Source organism: Pleurodeles waltl, chromosome 1_2 (genome assembly GCF_031143425.1).
Source record: "Pleurodeles waltl isolate 20211129_DDA chromosome 1_2, aPleWal1.hap1.20221129, whole genome shotgun sequence".
In the NCBI taxonomy this organism is placed as follows: domain Eukaryota; kingdom Metazoa; phylum Chordata; class Amphibia; order Caudata; family Salamandridae; genus Pleurodeles; species Pleurodeles waltl.
Window position 1 is genome coordinate 1,330,532,040 of NC_090437.1, and position 22,950 is coordinate 1,330,554,989.

At 53.9% G+C, this 22,950-nt stretch overlaps 1 protein-coding gene across 1 annotated transcript in view; it reads left to right on the forward strand.

The window, feature by feature from the left end:
• Nucleotides 1-256: 256 nt before the first annotated feature.
• GGT6 (gamma-glutamyltransferase 6) overlaps nt 257-22,950 on the forward strand; it is a 125,339-nt gene continuing 102,645 nt past the window's right edge. Inside the window, exon 1 of the mRNA XM_069205889.1 lies at nt 257-540. Coding sequence (XP_069061990.1) covers nt 257-540 — 284 coding nt within the window. The remainder of the gene's footprint in view (nt 541-22,950) is intronic.

The following is a 22,950-nucleotide window of genomic DNA, read 5'->3' on the forward strand; positions in this document are numbered from 1 at the left end:
GAGGGGCGGGTATCAGCTCACTCCAGGGGTTCCGACCTGGTCGTGTGTGGCTGATGATGCACTGTGGCTCGTTCACCCCAACATTGCAGTGGTCCCCCCTGGGGGGCGGTGGTGGTCCGCTGTGGGAAGAGGTGTCTGTTCTCTTCCTGCCCCCACCCGCGGGTGGTTACTCATCAGAGGTGCCAGGGTCACCTGACGGCAGAGGGCGGGGTCTGGTCACAGGTCGGTGTGCGGCGAGGGGCGTGGCTACAGGAGGATGCGCTCCCGAGGGGCGTGGTTACAGGTGAAGTGCGCGAGCGAGGGGCCTGGTCACCTGGCGGCTCGGAGGGCGCGAGGCCCCGTTGCCCTGGAGACGGCTTGGTGGGCGGGGCCGCGGCGGGTGCGGGCGGAAGTCGCAGGTGAGGTCCGGAGAGCGAGGGCTGACAGCCGGAGCCGAGCTCGAGCCGAGCCCGGCATGGAAGGCCCCAGGTCGGTCGTGCGCTACCAGAGGCTGCAGGGGAGCGACAGCGAGGAGCCGCAGGTGACGGTGCACCTGTACAGGTGAGGGGCCGGGGGGTGGTGCACCTGTACAGGTGAGGGGGAGGGGCCGCGGGTGGTGCACCTGTACAGGTGAGGGGCCGGGGGTGGTGCACCTGTACAGGTGAGGGGGAGGGGGTGGTGCACCTGTACAGGTGAGGGGCCGGGGGGTGGTGCACCTGTACAGGTGAGGGGCCGGGGGGTGGTGCACCTGTACAGGTGAGGGGGAGGGGCCGGGGGTGGTGCACCTGTACAGGTGAGGGGGAGGGGCCGGGGGTGGTGCACCTGTACAGGTGAGGGGGAGGGGCCGGGGGTGGTGCACCTGTACAGATGAGGTGCCGAGGGGGGGTGCATCTGTACAGGTGAGGAGGGGCTCCAGGACACGGTGCAACTGTACAGGTGAGGGGGAGGGGCCGGGGGTGGTGCACCTGTACAGGTGAGGGGGAGGGGCCGGGGGGTGGTGCACCTGTACAGATGAGGTGCCGGGGGGGGGGGGGTGCACCTGTACAGGTGAGGAGGGGCTCCAGGACACGGTGCAACTGTACAGGTGAGGGGGAGGGGCCGGGGGTGGTGCACCTGTACAGGTGAGGGGCCGGGGGGTGGTGCACCTGTACAGATGAGGTGCCGGGGGGGGGGGGGGTGCACCTGTACAGGTGAGGAGGGGCTCCAGGACACGGTGCAACTGTACAGGTGAGGGGGAGGGGCCGGGGGTGGTGCACCTGTACAGGTGAGGTGCGGGGGGGGGGGTGCACCTGTACAGGTGAGGTGCCGGGGGGGGGGGGGGTGCACCTGTACATGTGAGGAGGGCGTTGGGATACAGGTGATGGTGCACCTGTACATGTGGGGAGGAAAGGATAAAGGTGATGCACCACCTGTGCATGTGATGGGGCTACAGGTGACAGTGTACCTGTACAGGTGGGGAGCTTGGTGTGACGGTGCCCCTTACAGGTGATGAGGGACAAGAAACTGCAGGTATCAGTGTATCTCTACAGGAGAAAACTGGTCAGTGACATGAGGGGCGCAGGTGATAGTACTCCTGCACCTAAGAGGACCAGGGACTGGGGGGGGGGACTGCAGGTATCTGTACAAGTCAGAAGTGAGGGTGACGTGAGGGGCTGAATGTGGCGATGTACCTGTACAGCTTGACGCTTGGACAAGTGCGGGCAGCTGCCAGTGACATGACTAGCTTTATGTCTTAAGTTAAAGCGAATGAAGGTCCCTCTTGGGCTTCTGCCGGTTTGCCGAGTTTCCAGAACAGCGCGCACCTCGCAGCCAGTCTCATCTAAAGGACAGGAGTGTGTGGGGAGGGGTGCGCCCATATCTGTGTTTTTTAAAGGTAGAACTAAAATACGGAATAATTTGTTTTTAATCCATGCTTTCTTAAACCATCTGGACTATGGCATAGCTAGAATCTATTTTTTAAATCCCCTGGAGCTCAGATAACCTCCTACAAATAGGCCTACTCGATGGAATAGTCCTGCCCATCAAATTACCGTAAAACTGTTTAATCCATTTATTTTGACCTCGTTTGGTAATTCAGTGTACATTTACTTTAAACCAGCCACATGTTTCTGTTCTTAGTTTTCTGAATATCTCTACCTCCCAATTGATGACGTTGATGCTTGCGTAGGTTGTGTTGCTGGACATAGTGTTAAACTTGGCTGCGGGTTTCTGAACATCAGTCATTGATTATTATAGTCCTAGGAAACAAATCTTAAATTGTTTCCTTTGTTGCTAGTTTTTTGTGATGTTGTTGCGCTGGAGGCCTTTAAAGTGTTTCTTCTTAATTTTGCTTAAGTAATTCTACAGGTCTATCAAACACCAAAGTGGACAGGGCACATTCTCCGTGCATGATGCCTTGGCTGATGGCGTTTACTGACGCTGATTGGTGGTTGACACAGGCCTACTGGGGATGCCCTTATCTTCCGCAGGCGTTTCCCTCTGCCAGGCTCCACTGTGAGGTCCAGGGGGTACAGGCAGGACTCCCACTCTCCTATTCATGTCTTTAACGTCAGTTGGCTTTCTTGATATAGGGGGTTATTCTAACTTTGGAGGAGGTGTTAATCCGTCCCAAAAGTGACGGATTTACCACCAGCCGTATTACGAGTCCATTATATCCTATGGAACTCGTAATACGGCTGGTGGAATATCCGTCACTTTACCGTCACTTTTGGGACAGATTAACACTCCTCCAAAGTTAGAATAACCCCCTTAGTCTCTCTTTTTGTTGTATTCAGGTTCATTTGAAGGTTTATGGATAGTTCAGCCATCTCAGAGAAAAAAAAGGCCCTAGAAAAGTTTGCGCACTATCGTCTATCACTGCTCTCATCTCTGCGTCAACGTTTTTGCGTCAAATACCCTAGGCGTCATCATTGAGCTGTCCATCGCCTCTATATTATAGATGTAGTTTTTGTGTATTAATCAAAATACACCTTTTAAGCCAGAGTTAGCGTTTTAAAGTCAAGTGAGATTTCTGTTTTCTTTAAGTCATTCTGTAGAAATCCTCATTTCTGTAACTTTAGGTAAATATGTCTCGGACTTATGTGTTATTTTCGTCATTTCTTCTCTTCTATTGAAGATTGAACTTTCTTTGTAAATAAAGGCCTAAATAGCACCACCTTTTCTGCTCGTTCATGGCAAACTCTTTCTTTTCGTGGCCCATGGGAGCTTGGCCACCGACGCTCGCTTATGTTACGCGGCGTGATTACGTGGCCTCTTGGCGCGCCATGATGGGCCTGGCTAGATCTGGGGCTCTGGGTTTAGCATCAGAGAAGGTCCTTGAGTCAGCTGCCCCCGGGCCCACCCGAGCTGGTTATGTAGGTTTACGCTTTCCACAGGGTGGTGATGGGCGGCGATTGGCTTTGTGACCCGCTGGCCCAAGCTTGGCTCCTGGGCTGCCAGGTGGTTTTACGCTGGCATCACCCTTCCTTCAAGTGAGCACTTTGCTGCAGCCTCGAGGCCCTCCCACTGAGAGGGTTATCTCAGTGCCCCTTGTCCCCGAGACACACCTTCACTGGAGGCTGCTGTGTGCATGTCTGGGGTATACAGGTGTCAGAATCATGCCTCACCCTGCGGAATGTTTTACCTCCTGCTCCCAAAGTCTCGCTGGTTTGTTTCTACCTCTACATCTACGTTTAAACCTTCCTTCCCTGTGTGCAGCGTAGGCCTGACGTGTGTCCTGCATCCTTCGGAAGAGGGCACGAGACTCCAGCAGACTTGCAAACTGGAAACTTAGCTTCTGTTTTCACCTGATGTTCGGTCTCCCTCTGCCTCCCGCACTGCTTCTATGACCCTAAGCAGTTTGCTTCTGCCTAAGGGCTGCATCCCAGTGCAGCCATGCTTCTCACACAGTGCTTCATTCCAGTGCAGCCATGCTTCTCACACAGAGCTTCATCCCAGTGCAGCCATGCGTCACACAGTGCTGCATCCCAGTGCAGCCATGCTTCTCACACAGAGCTTCATCCCAGTGCAGCCATGCTTCTCACACAGTGCTTCATTCCAGTGCAGCCATGCTTCTCACACAGTGCTGCATCCCAGTGCAGCCATGCTTCTCACACAGTGCTGCATCCCAGTGCAGCCATGCTTCTCAAACAGAGCTTCATCCCAGTGCAGCCATGCTTCTCACATAGCTTCATTCCAGTGCAGCCATGCTTCTCACACAGTGCTGCATCCCAGTGCAGCCATGCTTCTCACACAGTGCTGCATCCCAGTGCAGCCATGCTTCTCACACAGAGCTTCATCCCAGTGCAGCCATGCTTCTCACACAGAGCTTCATCCCAGTGCAGCCATGCTTCTCACACAGTGCTTCATTCCAGTGCAGCCATGCTTCTCACACAGAGCTTCATCCCAGTGCAGCCATGCTTCTCACATAGCTTCATTCCAGTGCAGCCATGCTTCTCACACAGTGCTGCATCCCAGTGCAGCCATGCTTCTCACACAGTGCTGCATCCCAGTGCAGCCATGCTTCTCACACAGTGCTTCATCCAGGTTCAGCCATGCTTCTCATACAGTGCTTCATCACAGTGCAGCCATGCTTCTCACACAGAGCTTCATCCCAGTGCTGCCATGCTTCTCACACAGTGCTTCATCACAGTGCAGCCATGCTTCTCACACAGTGCTTCATCACAGTGCAGCCATGCTTCTCACACAGTGCTGCATCCCAGTGCAGCCATGCTTCTCACACAGTGCTTCATCCAGGTGCAGCCATGCTTCTCACACAGTGCTTCATCCCAGTGCAGCCATGCTTCTCATACAGTGCTTCATCCCAGTGCAGCCATGCTTCTCATACAGTTCTTCATCCCAGTGCAGCCATGCTTCTCATACAGTGCTTCATCCCAGTGCAGCCATGCTTCTCACAGAATGCTTCATCCCAGTGCAGCCATGCTTCTCACAGAATGCTTCATCCCAGTGCAGCCATGCTTCTCACACAGTGCTTCATCCCAGTGCAGCCATGCTTATCACACAGTGCTTCATCCAGGTGCAGCCATGCTTCTCATACAGTGCTTCATCCCTGCTTCTCACACAGTGGTGTATCCCCGTGCAGCCAGGCTTCTCACACAGAGCTTCATTCCAGTGCAGCCATGCTTCACACAGTGCTTCATTCCAGTGCAGCCATGCTTCTCACACAGTGCTGCATCCCAGTGCAGCCATGCTTCTCACACAGTGCATCATCCCAGTGTAGCCATGCTTCTCACACAGTGCATCATCCCAGTGCAGCCATGCTTCACACAGAGCTTCATCCTAATGCAGCCATGCTTCTCACACAGTGCTTCATCCCAGTGTAGCCATGCTTCTCACACAGTGCTTCATCCCAGTGCAGCCATGCTTCACACAGAGCTTCATCCTAATGCAGCCATGCTTCTCACACAGTGCTTCATCCCAGTGCAGCCACGCTTCTCACACAGAGCTTCATCCCAGTGCAGCCATTCGTCACACTGAGCTTCATCTCAGTGCAGCCATGCTTCTCACACAGTGCTTCATCCCAGTGCAGCCATGCTTCTCACGCAGTGCTGCATCCCACTGCAGCCATGCTTCTCACACAGTGCTGCATCCCAGTGCAGCCATGCTTCTCACATAGCTTCATTCCAGTGCAGCCATGCTTCTCACATAGCTTCATTCCAGTGCAGCCATGCTTCTCACACAGAGCTTCATCTCAATGCAGCCATGCTTCTCACACAGTGCTTCATCCCAGTGCAGCCATGCTTCTCACACAGTGGTGCATCCCAGTGCAGCCATGCTTCTCACACAGTGGTGCATCCCAGTGCAGCCATGCTTCTCACACAGTGGTGCATCCCAGTGCAGCCATGCTTCTCACACAGTGGTGCATCCCAGTGCAGCCATGCTTCTCACACAGTGGTGCATCCCAGTGCAGCCATGCTTCTCACACAGTGGTGCATCCCAGTGCAGCCATGCTTCTCGCACAGTGCTTCATCTCAGTGCAGCCATGCTTCTCGCACAGTGCTTCATCTCAGTGCAGCCATGCTTCTCGCACAGTGCTGCATCTCAGTGTAGCCAAGCTTCTCACACAGTGCTGCATCCCAGTGCAGCCATGCTTCTCACACTGAGCTTCATCTAAGTGCAGCCATGCTTCTCACACTGAGCTTCATCTAAGTGCAGCCATGCTTCTCACACAGTGCTTCATCTCAGTGCAGCCATGCTTCTCACACAGTGCTTCATCTCAGTGCAGCCATGCTTCTCACACTGAGCTTCATCTCAGTGCAGCCATGCTTCTCACACAGTGCTTCATCTCAGTGCAGCCATGCTTCTCACACTGAGCTTCATCTAAGTGCAGCCATGCTTCTCACACAGTGGTGCATCCCAGTGCAGCCATGCTTCTCACACAGTGGTGCATCCCAGTGCAGCCATGCTTCTCACACAGAGCTTCGTCCCAGTGTAGCCATGCTTCTCACACAGAGCTTCGTCCCAGTGTAGCCATGCTTCTCACACAGAGCTTCATCCCAGTGTAGCCATGCTTCTCACACAGAGCTTCATCCCAGTGTAGCCATGCTTCACACAGTGCTTCATCCCAGTGTAGCCATGCTTCACACAGTGCTTCATCCCAGTGTAGCCATGCTTCTCACATAGCTTCATTCCAGTGCAGCCATGCTTCTCACACAGAGCTTCATCTCAGTGAAGCCATGCTTCTCACACAGTGCTTCATCCCTGCTTCACACACACTGCTTCATCCCAGTGCAGCCATGCTTCTCACACACTGCTTCATCCCAGTGTAACCATGCTTCTCACACAGAGCTTCATCCCTGCTTCACACACACTGCTTCATTCCAGTGCAGCCATGCTTCTCACACCGCGCTGCATCCCAGTGCAGCCATGCTTCTCACACAGAGCTTCATCCCAGTGCAGCCACGCTTCACACACAGAGGTTCATCCCAGTGCAGCCATGCTTCTCACACAGTGCTTCACCCCAGTGCAGCCATGCTTCTCACACAGTGCTTCATCCCTGCTTCTCACACAGTGGTGCATCCCAGTGTAGCCATGCTTCTCACACAGAGCTTCATCCCAGTGCAGCCACGCTTCACACACAGAGGTTCATCCCAGTGCAGCCATGCTTCTCACACAGTGCTTCACCCCAGTGCAGCCATGCTTCTCACACAGTGCTTCATCCCTGCTTCTCACACAATGGTGCATCCCAGTGCAGCCATGCTTCACGCATAGCTTCATTCCAGTGCAGCCATGCTTCTCACACAGAGCTTCATCTCAGTGAAGCCATGCTTCTCACACAGTGCTGCATCCCAGTGCAGCCATGCTTCTCACATAGCTTCATTCCAGTGCAGCCATGCTTCTCACACAGAGCTTCATCTCAGTGAAGCCATGCTTCTCACACAGTGCTGCATCCCAGTGCAGCCATGCTTCTCACATAGCTTAATTCCAATGCAGCCATGCTTCTCACACAGAGCTTCATCTCAGTGAAGCCATGCTTCTCACACAGTGCTTCATCCCTGCTTCACACACACTGCTTTATCCCAGTGCAGCCATGCTTCACACACTGCTTCATCCCAGTGTAACCATGCTTCTCACACAGAGCTTCATCCCTGCTTCACACACACTGCTTCATTCCAGTGCAGCCATGCTTCTCACACCGCGCTGCATCCCAGTGCAGCCATGCTTCTCACACAGAGCTTCATCCCAGTGCAGCCACGCTTCTCACACAGTGCAGCCATGCTTCTCACACCGCGCTGCATCCCAGTGCAGCCATGCTTCTCACACACTGCTTCATCCCAGTGCAGCCATGCTTCTCACACACTGCTTCATCCCAGTGCAGCCACGCTTCTCACACAGTGCTGCATCCCAGCGCAGCCATGCTTCTCACACAGTGCTGCATACCAGCGCAGCCATGCTTCTCACACAGTGCTTCATCCCAGTGCAGCCATGCTTCTCACACAGTGCTGCATCTAAGTGCAGCCATGCTTCTCACACTGAGCTTCATCTAAGTGCAGCCATGCTTCTCACACAGAGCTGCATCCCAGTGCAGCCATGCTTCTCACACAGTGCTGCATCCCAGTGCAGCCATGCTTCTCACACAGTGCTTCATCCCAGTGCAGCCATGCTTCTCACACAGTGCTGCATCCCAGTGCAGCCATGCTTCTCACACAGTGCTGCATCTAAGTGCAGCCATGCTTCTCACACTGAGCTTCATCTAAGTGCAGCCATGCTTCTCACACAGTGGTGCATCCCAGTGCAGCCATGCTTCTCACACAGTGGTGCATCCCAGTGCAGCCATGCTTCTCACACAGTGGTGCATCCCAGTGCAGCCATGCTTCTCACACAGTGCTTCGTCCCAGTGTAGCCATGCTTCTCACACAGAGCTTCGTCCCAGTGTAGCCATGCTTCTCACACAGAGCTTCATCCCAGTGTAGCCATGCTTCTCACACAGAGCTTCATCCCAGTGTAGCCATGCTTCACACAGTGCTTCATCCCAGTGTAGCCATGCTTCACACAGTGCTTCATCCCAGTGTAGCCATGCTTCTCACATAGCTTCATTCCAGTGCACCCATGCTTCTCACACAGAGCTTCATCTCAGTGAAGCCATGCTTCTCACACAGTGCTTCATCCCTGCTTCACACACACTGCTTCATCCCAGTGCAGCCATGCTTCACACACTGCTTCATCCCAGTGTAACCATGCTTCTCACACAGAGCTTCATCCCTGCTTCACACACACTGCTTCATTCCAGTGCAGCCATGCTTCTCACACCGCGCTGCATCCCAGTGCAGCCATGCTTCTCACACAGAGCTGCATCCCAGTGCAGCCATGCTTCTCACACAGTGCTGCATCCCAGTGCAGCCATGCTTCTCACACAGTGCTGCATCCCAGTGCAGCCATGCTTCTCACACACTGCTTCATCCCAGTGCAGCCATGCTTCTCACACACTGCTTCATCCCGGTGCAGCCATGCTTCTCACACAGTGCTGCATCCCGGCGCAGCCATGCTTCTCACACACTGCTTCATCCCAGTGCAGCCATGCTTCTGACACACTGCTTCATCCCAGTGTAGCCATGCTTCCCACACAGTGCTGCATCCCAGTGTAGCCATGCTTCTCACACAGAGCTTCATCCCAGTGCAGCCACGCTTCACACACAGAGGTTCATCCCAGTGCAGCCATGCTTCTCACACAGTGCTTCACCCCAGTGCAGCCATGCTTCTCACACAGTGCTTCATCCCTGCTTCTCACACAGTGGTGCATCCCAGTGTAGCCATGCTTCTCACACAGAGCTTCATCCCAGTGCAGCCACGCTTCACACACAGAGGTTCATCCCAGTGCAGCCATGCTTCTCACACAGTGCTTCACCCCAGTGCAGCCATGCTTCTTATCACACAGTGCTTCATCCCTGCTTCTCACACAATGGTGCATCCCAGTGCAGCCATGCTTCACGCATAGCTTCATTCCAGTGCAGCCATGCTTCTCACATAGCTTCATTCCAGTGCAGCCATGCTTCTCACACAGAGCTTCATCTCAGTGAAGCCATGCTTCTCACACAGTGCTGCATCCCAGTGCAGCCATGCTTCTCACATAGCTTAATTCCAATGCAGCCATGCTTCTCACACAGAGCTTCATCTCAGTGAAGCCATGCTTCTCACACAGTGCTTCATCCCTGCTTCACACACACTGCTTCATCCCAGTGCAGCCATGCTTTACACACTGCTTCATCCCAGTGTAACCATGCTTCTCACACAGAGCTTCATCCCTGCTTCACACGCACTGCTTCATTCCAGTGCAGCCATGCTTCTCACACCGCGCTGCATCCCAGTGCAGCCATGCTTCTCACACAGAGCTTCATCCCAGTGCAGCCACGCTTCTCACACAGTGCAGCCATGCTTCTCACACACTGCTTCATCCCAGTGCAGCCATGCTTCTCACACACTGCTTCATCCCAGTGCAGCCACGCTTCTCACACAGTGCTGCATCCCAGCGCAGCCATGCTTCTCACACAGTGCTGCATCCCAGCGCAGCCATGCTTCTCACACAGTGCTTCATCCCAGTGCAGCCATGCTTCTCACACAGTGCTGCATCTAAGTGCAGCCATGCTTCTCACACAGAGCTGCATCCCAGTGCAGCCATGCTTCTCACACAGAGCTGCATCCCAGTGCAGCCATGCTTCTCACACAGTGCTGCATCCCAGTGCAGCCATGCTTCTCACACACTGCTTCATCCCAGTGCAGCCATGCTTCTCACACAGTGCTGCATCCCAGTGCAGCCATGCTTCTCACACACTGCTTCATCCCAGTGCAGCCATGCTTCTCGCACAGTGCTTCATCTAAGTGCAGCCATGCTTCTCACACTGAGCTTCATCTAAGTGCAGCCATGCTTCTCACACAGTGGTGCATCCCAGTGCAGCCATGCTTCTCACACAGTGGTGCATCCCAGTGCAGCCATGCTTCTCACACAGTGCTTCGTCCCAGTGTAGCCATGCTTCTCACACAGAGCTTCGTCCCAGTGTAGCCATGCTTCTCACACAGAGCTTCGTCCCAGTGTAGCCATGCTTCTCACACAGAGCTTCATCCCAGTGTAGCCATGCTTCACACAGTGCTTCATCCCAGTGTAGCCATGCTTCACACAGTGCTTCATCCCAGTGTAGCCATGCTTCTCACATAGCTTCATTCCAGTGCACCCATGCTTCTCACACAGAGCTTCATCTCAGTGAAGCCATGCTTCTCACACAGTGCTTCATCCCTGCTTCACACACACTGCTTCATCCCAGTGCAGCCATGCTTCACACACTGCTTCATCCCAGTGTAACCATGCTTCTCACACAGAGCTTCATCCCTGCTTCACACACACTGCTTCATTCCAGTGCAGCCATGCTTCTCACACCGCGCTGCATCCCAGTGCAGCCATGCTTCTCACACAGAGCTTCATCCCAGTGCAGCCACGCTTCTCACACAGTGCAGCCATGCTTCTCACACCGCGCTGCATCCCAGTGCAGCCATGCTTCTCACACACTGCTTCATCCCAGTGCAGCCACGCTTCTCACACAGTGCTGCATCCCAGCGCAGCCATGCTTCTCACACAGTGCTGCATCCCAGCGCAGCCATGCTTCTCACACAGTGCTTCATCCCAGTGCAGCCATGCTTCTCACACTGAGCTTCATCTAAGTGCAGCCATGCTTCTCACACAGAGCTGCATCCCAGTGCAGCCATGCTTCTCACACAGTGCTGCATCCCAGTACAGCCATGCTTCTCACACAGTGCTGCATCCCAGTGCAGCCATGCTTCTCACACAGTGCTGCATCCCAGTGCAGCCATGCTTCTCACACAGTGCTGCATCCCAGTGCAGCCATGCTTCTCACACAGTGCTGCATCCCAGTGCAGCCATGCTTCTCACACAGTGCTGCATCCCAGTGCAGCCATGCTTCTCACACACTGCTTCATCCCAGTGCAGCCATGCTTCTCACACAGTGCTTCATCCCAGTGCAGCCATGCTTCTCAGTGCAGCCATGCTTCTCACACACTGCTTCATCCCGGTGCAGCCATGCTTCTCACACAGTGCTGCATCCCGGCGCAGCCATGCTTCTCACACACTGCTTCATCCCAGTGTAGCCATAATTCCCACACAGTGCTGCATCCCAGTGCAGCCACGCTTCACACACAGAGCTTCATCCCAGTGCAGCCACGCTTCACACACAGAGGTTCATCCCAGTGCAGCCATGCTTCTCACACAGTGCTTCACCCCAGTGCAGCCATGCTTCTCACACAGTGCTTCATCCCTGCTTCTCACACAGTGGTGCATCCCAGTGCAGCCATGCTTCTCACACACTGCTTCATCCCAGTGCATCCATGCTTCTCACACACTGCTTCATCCCAGTGTAGCCATGCTTCCCACACAGTGCTGCATCCCAGTGTAGCCATGCTTCTCACACAGAGCTTTATCCCAGTGCAGCCACGCTTCACACACAGTGCTTTATCCCAGTGCAGCCATGCTTATCACACAGTGCTTCATCCCAGTGCAGCCATGCTTATCACACAGTGCTGCATCCCAGTGCAGCCATGCTTCTCACACAGTGCTTCATTCCAGTGCAGCCATGCTTCTCACACAGTGCTTCATCCCAGTGTAGCCATGCTTCACACAGTGCTTCATCCCAGTGCAGCCATGCTTATCACACAGTGCTTCATCCCAGTGCAGCCATGCTTCTCACACAGTGGTGCATCCCAGTGCAGCCGTGCTTCTCACACAGTGCTTTGTCCCAGTGTAGCCATGCTTCTCACACAGAGCTTCATCCCAGTGTAGCCATGCTTCACCCCAGTGTAGCCATGCTTCACAGAGTGCTTCATCCCAGTGTAGCCATGCTTCACACAGTGCTTCATCCCAGTGTAGCCATGCTTCTCACACAGTGCTTTATCCCAGTGCAGCCATGCTTCTCACACAGTGCTTCACCCCAGTGCAGCCATGCTTCTCACATAGTGCTTCATCCCAGTGCAGCCATGCTTCTCACACACTGCTTCATCCCAGTGTAGCCATGCTTCTCACATAGTGTTTCATCCCAGTGCAGCCATGCTTCTCACTCAGTGCTTCATCCCAGTGCAGCCATGCTTCTCACACAGTGCTTCATCACAGTGCAGCCATGCTTCTCACACAGTGCTTCATCCCAGTGCAGCCATGCTTCTCACACTACTTCATCCCAGTGAAGCCATTCTTCTCACACTACTTCATCCCAGTGCAGCCATTCTTCACACACAGTGCTGCATCCCAGTGCAACCATGCTTCTCACACAGCGCTCCATCTCAGTGTAGCCAAGCTTCTCACACAGTGCTGCATCCCAGTCCAGCCATGCTTCTCACACAGTGCTTCATCTAAGCGCAGCCATGCTTCTCACACAGTGCTTCAACCCAGTGCAGCCATGCTTCTCACACAGTGCTTCAACCCAGTGCAGCCATGCTTCTCACACAGTGCTTCATCTCAGTGCAGCCATGCTTCTCACACAGTGCTTCATCTCAGTGCAGCCATGCTTCTCACACAGAGGTTCATCCCAGTGCAGCCATGCTTCTCACACAGTGCTTCACCCCAGTGCAGCCATGCTTCTCACACAGTGCTTCATCCCAGTGCAGCCATGCTTCTCACACACTGCTTCATCCCAGTGTAGCCATGCTTCCCACACAGTGCTGCATCCCAGTGTAGCCATGCTTCTCACACAGAGCTTTATCCCAGTGTAGCCATGCTTCTCACACAGAGCTTTATCCCAGTGCAGCCACGCTTCACACACAATGCTTTATCCCAGTGCAGCCATGCTTATCACACAGTGCTGCATCCCAGTGCAGCCATGCTTCTCACACAGTGCTTCATCCCAGTGCAGCCATGCTTCTCACACAGTGCTTCATCACAGTGCAGCCATGCTTCTCACACAGTGCTTCATCCCAGTGCAGCCATGCTTCTCACACTACTTCATCCCAGTGCAGCCATTCTTCTCACACTACTTCATCCCAGTGCAGCCATTCATCACACACAGTGCTGCATCCCAGTGCAACCATGCTTCTCACACAGCGCTCCATCTCAGTGTAGCCAAGCTTCTCACACAGTGCTGCATCCCAGTCCAGCCATGCTTCTCACACAGTGCTTCATCTACGCGCAGCCATGCTTCTCACACAGTGCTCCATCTCAGTGTAGCCATGCTTCTCACACAGCGCTCCATCTCAGTGTAGCCATGCTTCTCACACAGTGCTTCATCTCAGTGCAGCCATGCTTCTCACACAGTGCTTCATCTCAGTGCAGCCATGCTTCTCACACAGAGGTTCATCCCAGTGCAGCCATGCTTCTCACACAGTGCTTCACCCCAGTGCAGCCATGCTTCTCACACAGTGCTTCATCCCTGCTTCTCACACAGTGGTGCATCCCAGTGCAGCCATGCTTCTCACACACTGCTTCATCCCAGTGTAGCCATGCTTCCCACACAGTGCTGCATCCCAGTGTAGCCATGCTTCTCACACAGAGCTTTATCCCAGTGTAGCCATGCTTCTCACACAGAGCTTTATCCCAGTGCAGCCACGCTTCACACACAGTGCTTTATCCAAGTGCAGCCATGCTTATCACACAGTGCTGCATCCCAGTGCAGCCATGCTTCTCACACAGTGCTTCATTCCAGTGTAGCCATGCTTCACACAGTGCTTCATCCCAGTGCAGCCATGCTTCTCACACAGTGCTTCATCCCAGTGCAGCCATGCTTCTCACACAGAGCTTCATCCCAGTGCAGCCATGCTTCTCACACAGTGCTGCATCCCAGTGCAGCCATGCTTCTCACACAGTGCTTCACCCCAGTGCAGCCATGCTTCTCACACAGTGCTGCATCCCAGTGCAGCCATGCTTCTCACACAGTGCTTCATTCCAGTGCAGCCATGCTTCTCACACAGTGCTTCATCCCAGTGTAGCCATGCTTCACACAGTGCTTCATCCCAGTGCAGCCATGCTTCTCACACAGTGCTTCATCCCAGTGCAGCCATGCTTCTCACACAGTGCTTCATCCCAGTGCAGCCATGCTTCTCACACAGAGCTTCATCCCAGTGCAGCCACGCTTCACACACAGAGGTTCATCCCAGTGCAGCCATGCTTCTCACACAGAGCTTCATTCCAGTGCAGCCATGCTTCTCACACAGTGCTTCACCCCAGTGCAGCCATGCTTATCATACAGAGCTTCATCCCAGTGCAGCCATGCTTCTCACACAGAGCTTCATCCCGGTGCAGCCATGCTTCTCATACAGTGCTTCATCCCAGTGCAGCCATGCTTCTCACAGAATGCTTCATCCCAGTGCAGCCATGCTTCTCACACAATGCTTCATCCCAGTGCAGCCATGCTTATCACACAGTGCTTCATCCAGGTGCAGCCATGCTTCTCATACAGTGCTTCATCCCTGCTTCTCACACAGTGGTGCATCCCCGTGCAGCCATGCTTCTCACACAGAGCTTCATTCCAGTGCAGCCATGCTTCTCACACAGAGCTTCATTCCAGTGCAGCCATGCTTCTCACACAGTGCTGCATCCCAGTGCAGCCATGCTTCTCACACAGTGCTTCATCCCAGTGTAGCCATGCTTCTCACACAGTGCATCATCCCAGTGCAGCCATGCTTCACACAGAGCTTCATCCTAATGCAGCCATGCTTCTCACACAGTGCTTCATCCTAATGCAGCCATGCTTCTCACACAGTGCTTCATCCCAGTGCAGCCACGCTTCTCACACAGAGCTTCATCCCAGTGCACCCATTCGTCACACTGAGCTTCATCTCAGTGCAGCCATGCTTCTCACACAGTGCTTCATCCCAGTGCAGCCATGCTTCTCACGCAGTGCTGCATCCCACTGCAGCCATGCTTCTCACACAGTGCTGCATCCCAGTGCAGCCATGCTTCTCACATAGCTTCATTCCAGTGCAGCCATGCTTCTCACACAGAGCTTCATCTCAATGCAGCCATGCTTCTCACACAGTGCTTCATCCCAGTGCAGCCATGCTTCTCACACAGTGGTGCATCCCAGTGCAGCCATGCTTCTCACACAGTGGTGCATCCCAGTGCAGCCATGCTTCTCACACAGTGCTTCATCCCAGTGCAGACATGCTTCTCGCACAGTGCTTCATCTCAGTGCAGCCATGCTTCTCGCACAGTGCTGCATCTCAGTGTAGCCAAGCTTCTCGCACAGTGCTGCATCCCAGTGCAGCCATGCTTCTCACACTGAGCTTCATCTAAGTGCAGCCATGCTTCTCACACTGAGCTTCATCTAAGTGCAGCCATGCTTCTCACACAGTGCTTCATCTCAGTGCAGCCATGCTTCTCACACTGAGCTTCATCTAAGTGCAGCCATGCTTCTCACACTGAGCTTCATCTAAGTGCAGCCATGCTTCTCACACAGTGGTGCATCCCAGTGCAGCCATGCTTCTCACACAGTGGTGCATCCCAGTGCAGCCATGCTTCTCACACGGAGCTTCATCCCAGTGTAGCCATGCTTCTCACACAGAGCTTCATCCCAGTGTAGCCATGCTTCACACAGTGCTTCATCCCAGTGTAGCCATGCTTCACACAGTGCTTCATCCCAGTGTAGCCATGCTTCTCACACAGAGCTTCATCCCAATGTAGGCATGCTTCTCACACAGTGCTGCATCCCAGTGCAGACATGCTTCTCACACAGTGCTTCATCCCAGTGCAGCCATGCTTCTCACACAGTGCTGCATCCCAGTGCAACCATGCTTCTCACACAGCGCTCCATCTCAGTGTAGCCAAGCTTCTCACACAGTGCTGCATCCCAGTCCAGCCATGCTTCTCACACAGTGCTTCATCCCAGTGCAGCCATGCTTCTCACACAGTGCTTCACCCCAGTGCAGCCATGCTTCTCACATAGTGCTTCATCCCAGTGCAGCCATGCTTCTCACACACTGCTTCATCCCAGTGCAGCCATGCTTCTCACACACTGCTTCATCCCAGTGTAGCCATGCTTCTCACACAGTGCTTCATCCCAGTGCAGCCATGCTTCTCACACAGTGCTTCATCCCAGTGCAGCCATGCTTCTCACACAGTGCTTCATCCCAGTGCAGCCATGCTTCTCACACAGTGCTTCATCCCAGTGCAGCCATGCTTCTCACACTACTTCATCCCAGTGCAGCCATTCTTCACACACAGTGCTGCATCCCAGTGCAACCATGCTTCTCACACAGCGCTCCATCTCAGTGTAGCCAAGCTTCTCACACAGTGCTGCATCCCAGTCCAGCCATGCTTCTCACACAGTGCTTCATCTAAGCGCAGCCATGCTTCTCACACAGTGCTTCAACCCAGTGCAGCCATGCTTCTCACACAGTGCTGCATCCCAGTGCAGCCATGCTTCTCACACAGTGCTGCATCTCAGTGCAGCCACGCTTCTCACACAGTGCTGCATCCCAGTGCAGCCACGCTTCTCACACAGTGCTGCATCCCAGTGCAGCCACGCTTCTCACACAGTGCTGCATCCCAGTGCAGCCACGCTTCTCACACAGTGCTGCATCCCAGTGCAGCCAAGCTTCTCACACATTGCTTCATCAAGTATTTACTGCGAGCAAAAGACTCATTTTGGTAAAGACAGAAGAAGAGAAAAACAAAAAGCTTCCTAAAGGGAGAAAGCAGAAAGCTGCGAGAGTGAGCTGAAGGGGCAGGGAGTGGCTGTAAATGGACTAAAGAGGCCGAGATGGCTTCAGGATTACGCTGCCTCAGTATTCCATTGTTGCACATTTAACTGCAGCAGCCATGTCTTTAACAGGAGGGCTTTGGGCACCGGCACGTTTTTATTTACAAATTAAGCACTGCCTTACTTTTCATCCATCCTTTCTCAATCCCCTCCCCCCCATCCCTTCTGTGCACTCCTAGAGCTGATGTTTGTGTTTTGAGCCACTGTCTAAGGAATTCTAAACATCATTTCAGCCCCTCCCCCGCCCCCTCCCAAGCAGCTTGGTGGATCGATCTACATATATATATGGACACATAACAGTTTAATCCTTTGAGATCCTAAAGGGGGTGGTTCTCAGCGTGGGGCTAGATTCAGGGGTGAAGCTTGGTCAGTAAGATTGGGGAGCGTGTCCAACAATCAGGCTGTCATATAATCTTAAAATATATTATACGCAAGCAGGGTTCATGAGGGGGGCCTAGCGGGAAGGGCACAGGGAGGGGAGTGCGGATAGGTAGCAGTATTAAGACAGAAAACACAATATTTTGTAATAACGAGCATTTTGAGAACTTTTCAAACAATGAGTGTGTGCATTTGGTTGTGTGCATCCAAAAATACCTGGTGAAATCCGACGGACCTCTCCGCATTCGCGACTGAAAATACCTGCACCCAACTATTTATCAGGAAATCCATCCATTAGGGAGGTGTAACACCCCACACAGCCCCAAAAAGATACGGTAGATTGGGAGAGAGGCAGACCGGTCACCTGACAGAGTCTATACCCTTTGCACCACCGAGGCTGTTTGTCTGGTTTCGGGTGATATCAGATGGCATCAGAAATGCTTCTCCACCTGTACCCAAGGCCGGGGGGCACCGCCACCACCACCCCCGGCGGGTAACGAACTGAGAGCAAACCTGCTCCACAGGCCCCGTGAATGTAAACACGTGGGCTAGAGACCGGGGAATGCACATCCACGCCCCGGGTGAAACGGTGCCCTCACACGGGGACAGGCAGAGGCTGCTAACACGCCCCTCCTCCCTACACACAGATAAAGCACACGCCCTGTGCCAGGAAGCACCTGACCTGAGCGCACACGCAATCACACACACCGTGCCAGGAAGCACGTGGCCTGCGCGTGCACACACACACGCGCGCACACATACACAGCATGGGGTGTGCACAGACAGACCCTGTGCCAGGAAGCACCTGGCCTGAGCGCACACACACTCACACACACTGTACCAGAATGCACCTGGGCTGCACACACACACACACACACTGTGCCAAGATGCACGTGGTCTGCAAACACACACACTCTGTGCCAGGATGCACGTGGGCTGCACACACACACACACTCTGTGCCAGGATGCACCTGGGCTGCACACACACACACACACACACACTCTGTGCCAGGATGCACCTGGGCTGCACACACACACACACACACTCTGTGCCAGGATGCACCTGGGCTGCACACACACACACACACTGTGCCAGGATGCACCTGGGCTGCACACACACACACAGCCAGCATGCACGTGGCCTGCACACACACACACACACACAGTGCCAGCATGCACGTGGCCTGCACACACACACACACACAGTGCCAGCATGCACGTGGCCTGCACACACTTGCTCCAGCAGCAGCATGGCCACTCAGCGGTGACGGGTGACACATATTTCCGGTTACACAAAGGCCCGTGTTATTGTTTAACACACAGTCCCTGCGTCGCCCCACCCTGTCCTACCGGTCAGGTGACACTGCCACAGCCAGTGTGATGCGTTACAGCCAGGGGCAGGCACTTCCTAACCTGTGTCACCGAAGACCTACAACTGAAGAAAGTTACAAAGCGAGAGGAGGGGGGGGGGGGCAGCCAACTGCTGCACAAGCTCTCAGAGCCACAAACCTCAGATCGGAGGACGAGGCAAGACTCGCACTGGTTTCAAACACCGGAAAGTGGGGTTCACACGATGGCGAGCCCACACAGCTATGGGTTGTGTTGTAACCCGCGGGGCGTTGCCTGGGGTGTTACACCCTAAAAACTTTATTCTCTGATAAATTTGGTACAGCTGCTTTCAGTCGGCTATTGTGAGGTCAGTCGGATTTCACCAAGAATCTTTACACACACTCACACAAAAACTCACACACAGCCCGTCGCTCTATTTTGAAAGCCCTAAAAAATACTGGGTATTTTACAAAATATTATCTTTCTCTCCCTTAGTTCTCCAAACAGTTTGCACTCTTTTTTTCCCTTTCCACTGCCCCTTGGGGCCCTCTCATGCGCCCTGCTTCTCTATAATGTATTTAAACACCATGTGTCAGGCTGATTGTCGGAAAATCAGACCCCCTCCCCCCCCCATTCTATCGTGCGAGGCGCGCCCTGGCAACCCAATAAGCTGTAAGTAGGAAGGGAAGGGGGCGCTGCGTCTAATGTGGGTTCATAGCCCGGCTCGCGACCTTTGGTTCTCACCTGAAGCCCTTTCCATAGGGACATCCCTCAACCTCGTCAAAGGGGACAGAAAACAACGTTTAGGGCCAGATGTAGGAAGATTCCACATTGCGAGTTGCAATTTGGAATGCATAAAGGTGTCTCAGACACCTTCTGCGAGTCGCAATGGGGTCGCAAAGACCCACCTCATTAATATTAATGAGGTGGGTCGCAATTTGCGACCCCATAGTGATTCAGGGCACTCACGGGGATGGTGGCCTGCTGTAGTCAGCAGACCTCCATGTCCGTGACTGCTTTTAAATAAAGCAGTCTTTTTTTTTCAAAGTGTAGCCCGTTTTCCTTAAAGGAAAACGAGCTGCACTTTGAAAAAAAACCGACACCTTTAGTTTCGGTATTTTTCAGGGCAGGTAGTGGTCTCTTGGACCACTGCCTGCTCTGAAAAATTATTTTTTGTTCCAGACACAAAGGGGAAGGGGTCCCATGGGGACCCCTTCACGTTTGCGCCTGGGTTACCATCCACTTCAAGTGGATGGTAACTGCGCTTACATTTGCAACCGCAATCACGGTCACAAATGAATATACATAGCATTGCAAGTCGCTAATAGGTTCCCTTCCTATTAGCGAGTCGGAAATGCATTTTGCGAGTCGGTTCCGACTCGTAAAATGCATTTCTACATAGCAATGAGGCTTTAGCGACTCGCAAACGGCGATTTTCACCGTTTGCGACTCGCTAAACCCTTGCTACATCTGGCCCTTAATCTCTTCTCTAACTGCGACTAGGCCTTGCTGTTCAAGGAAGGCATCCCGGGGTGGAGGGGCGGGCGCAGGCCCGCGGTGGAGGGGTGGGCGCAAGCCCGGTGTGGAGGGGAGGGTGCAGGCCCGGTCACGCCCAACACTACTTCAGGGTGTAGGGCGCAGCACCCTGCCAGTGCCAAGATGGAGGCGGGATCCTGGCAAAGGAGCGCAAGTGCCTGACCACCCATAACTGGCATAAAAAGGGCACTGCCAGAAGTCATGTGAATGCTTCACCATTGGCTCCTCTGTGCCAAGCGGATGAATGTACGGTGGCCTCGATGAGTGGCTGCCGCGTGCCGCCTGCCAGGGAGCTTTCATCCCCAGTGATGTCATCTGCAGGTGATCTCATGGTGGCAACGCAGGGGTGTCTACTGCACCCAGTGAGACCCTCAGTCAAGGCTTCCAAGGACCCACGACCCCAGGCCTCTGAGCGCTAGGTGGGCCCAAGGGAGTCCGTACCCTACTCTACTGCATCCAATGAGACCCTCAGTCAAGGCTTCTAAGGACCCAAGACCCCAGGCCTCTGAGCGCTAGGTGGGCCCAAGGGAGTCTGTACCCTGCTGTACTGCACCCAGTGAGACCCTCAGTCAAGGCTTCCAAGGACCCAAGACCCCAGGCCTCTGAGCGCTAGGTGGGCCCAAGGGAGTCTGTACCCTGCTGTACTGCACCCAGTGAGACCCTCAGTCAAGGCTTCCAAGGACCCACGACCCCAGGCCTCTGAGCGCTAGGTGGGCCCAAGGGAGTCTGTACCCTGCTGTACTGCACCCAATGAGACCCTCAGTCAAGGGTTCTAAGGACCCAAGACCCCGGGCCTCCTCTGAGCGCTAGGCGTGCCCAAGGGAGTCTGTACCCTACTTTACTGCACCCAGTGAGACCCTCAGTCAAGGCTTCCAAGGGCCCAAGACCCCAGGCCTCCTCAGAGAGCTAGGCCGGCCCAAGGAAGTCTGTACCCTACTGTACTGCACCCAGTGAGACCCTCAGTCAAGGCTTTGTAGGAAAGTACCATCTTGCCTGGCATGTTACCCCCATATTTCACTGTATATATGTTGTTTTAGTGTATGTGTCACTGGGACCCTGCCAGCCAGGGCCCCAGTGCTCATAAGTGTGCCCTGTATGTGTTCCCTGTGTGATGAATAACTGTCTCATTGAGGATCTGCTAATCAGAACCTCAGTGGCAATGCTCTCTCTGCTTTCTAAATTGTCACTAACAGGCTAGTGACCAATTTCACCAATTCACATTGGCATACTGGAACACCCTTATAATTCCCTAGTATATGGTACTGAGGTACCCAGGGTATTGGGGTTCCAGGAGATCCCTATGGGCTGCAGCATTTCTTTTGCCACCCATAGGGAGCTCTGACAATTCTTACACAGGCCTGCCAGTGCAGCCTGCGTGAAATAACGTCCACGTTATTTCACAGCCATTTACCACTGCACTTAAGTAACTTATAAATCACCTATATGTCTAACCTTTACCTGGTAAAGGTTAGGTGCAAAGTTACTTCCCCCAGCCTCTGGAAATGCTTTGATGGGCACAGATGGTGCCCATCTCTGCATAAGCCAGTCTACACCAGTTCAGGGATCCCCCAGCCCTGCTCTGGCGCGAAACTGGACAAAGGAAAGGGAATTGACCACTCCCCTGACCTACACCTCCCAGGGGAGGTGCCCAGAGCTCCGTCAGTGTGCTCCAGACCTCTGCCATCTTGGAAACAGAGGTGCTGCTGGCACACTGGACTGCTCTGAGTGGCCAGGGCCAGCAGGTGACGTCGGAGACTCTTTCTGATAGGCTCTTACCTGTGTTGCTAGCCTATCCTCCTTCCTAGGTAGCCAAACCTCCTTTTCTGGCTATTTAGGGTCTCTGCTTTGGGGAATTCTTTAGATAACGAATGCAAGTGCTCATCCGAGTTCCTCTGCATCTCTCTCTTCACCTTCTGCCAAAGGATCGACCGCTGACTGCTCAGGACGCCTGCAAAACCGCAACAAAGTAGCAAAGACGACTACTGCAACCTTGTATCGCTTCTCCTGCCGAGACCCAGAGGACTGGTGATGCAGTCTTTTGGTGCCTGCGGTTGCAGGGGGAAGATTCCGTCGACCCACAGGAGATTTCTTCAGAGCTTCTAGTGCAGAGAGGAGGCAGACTACCCCCACAGCATGCACCACCAGGAAAACAGTCGAGAAGGCGGCAGGATCAGCGATACAAGGTTGCAGTAGTCGTCTTTGCTACTTTGTTGCGGTTTTGCAGGCTTCAAGCGCGGTCAGCAGTCGATTCCGTGGCAGAAAGTGAAGAGAGAGATGCAGACGAACTCTGATGAGCTCTTGCATTCGTTATCTAAAGAATTCCTCAAAGCAGAGACCCTAAATAGCCAGAAAAGGAGGTTTGGCTACTTAGGAGAGAGGATAGGCTAGTAACACCTGTAGGAGCCTATCAGAAGGAGTCTCTGACGTCACCTGCTGGCCCTGGCCACTCCGAGCAGTCCAGTGTGCCAGCAGCACCTCTGTTTCCAAGATGGCAGAGGTCTGGAGCACACTGGAGGAGCTCTGGGCACCTCCCAGGGGAGGTGCA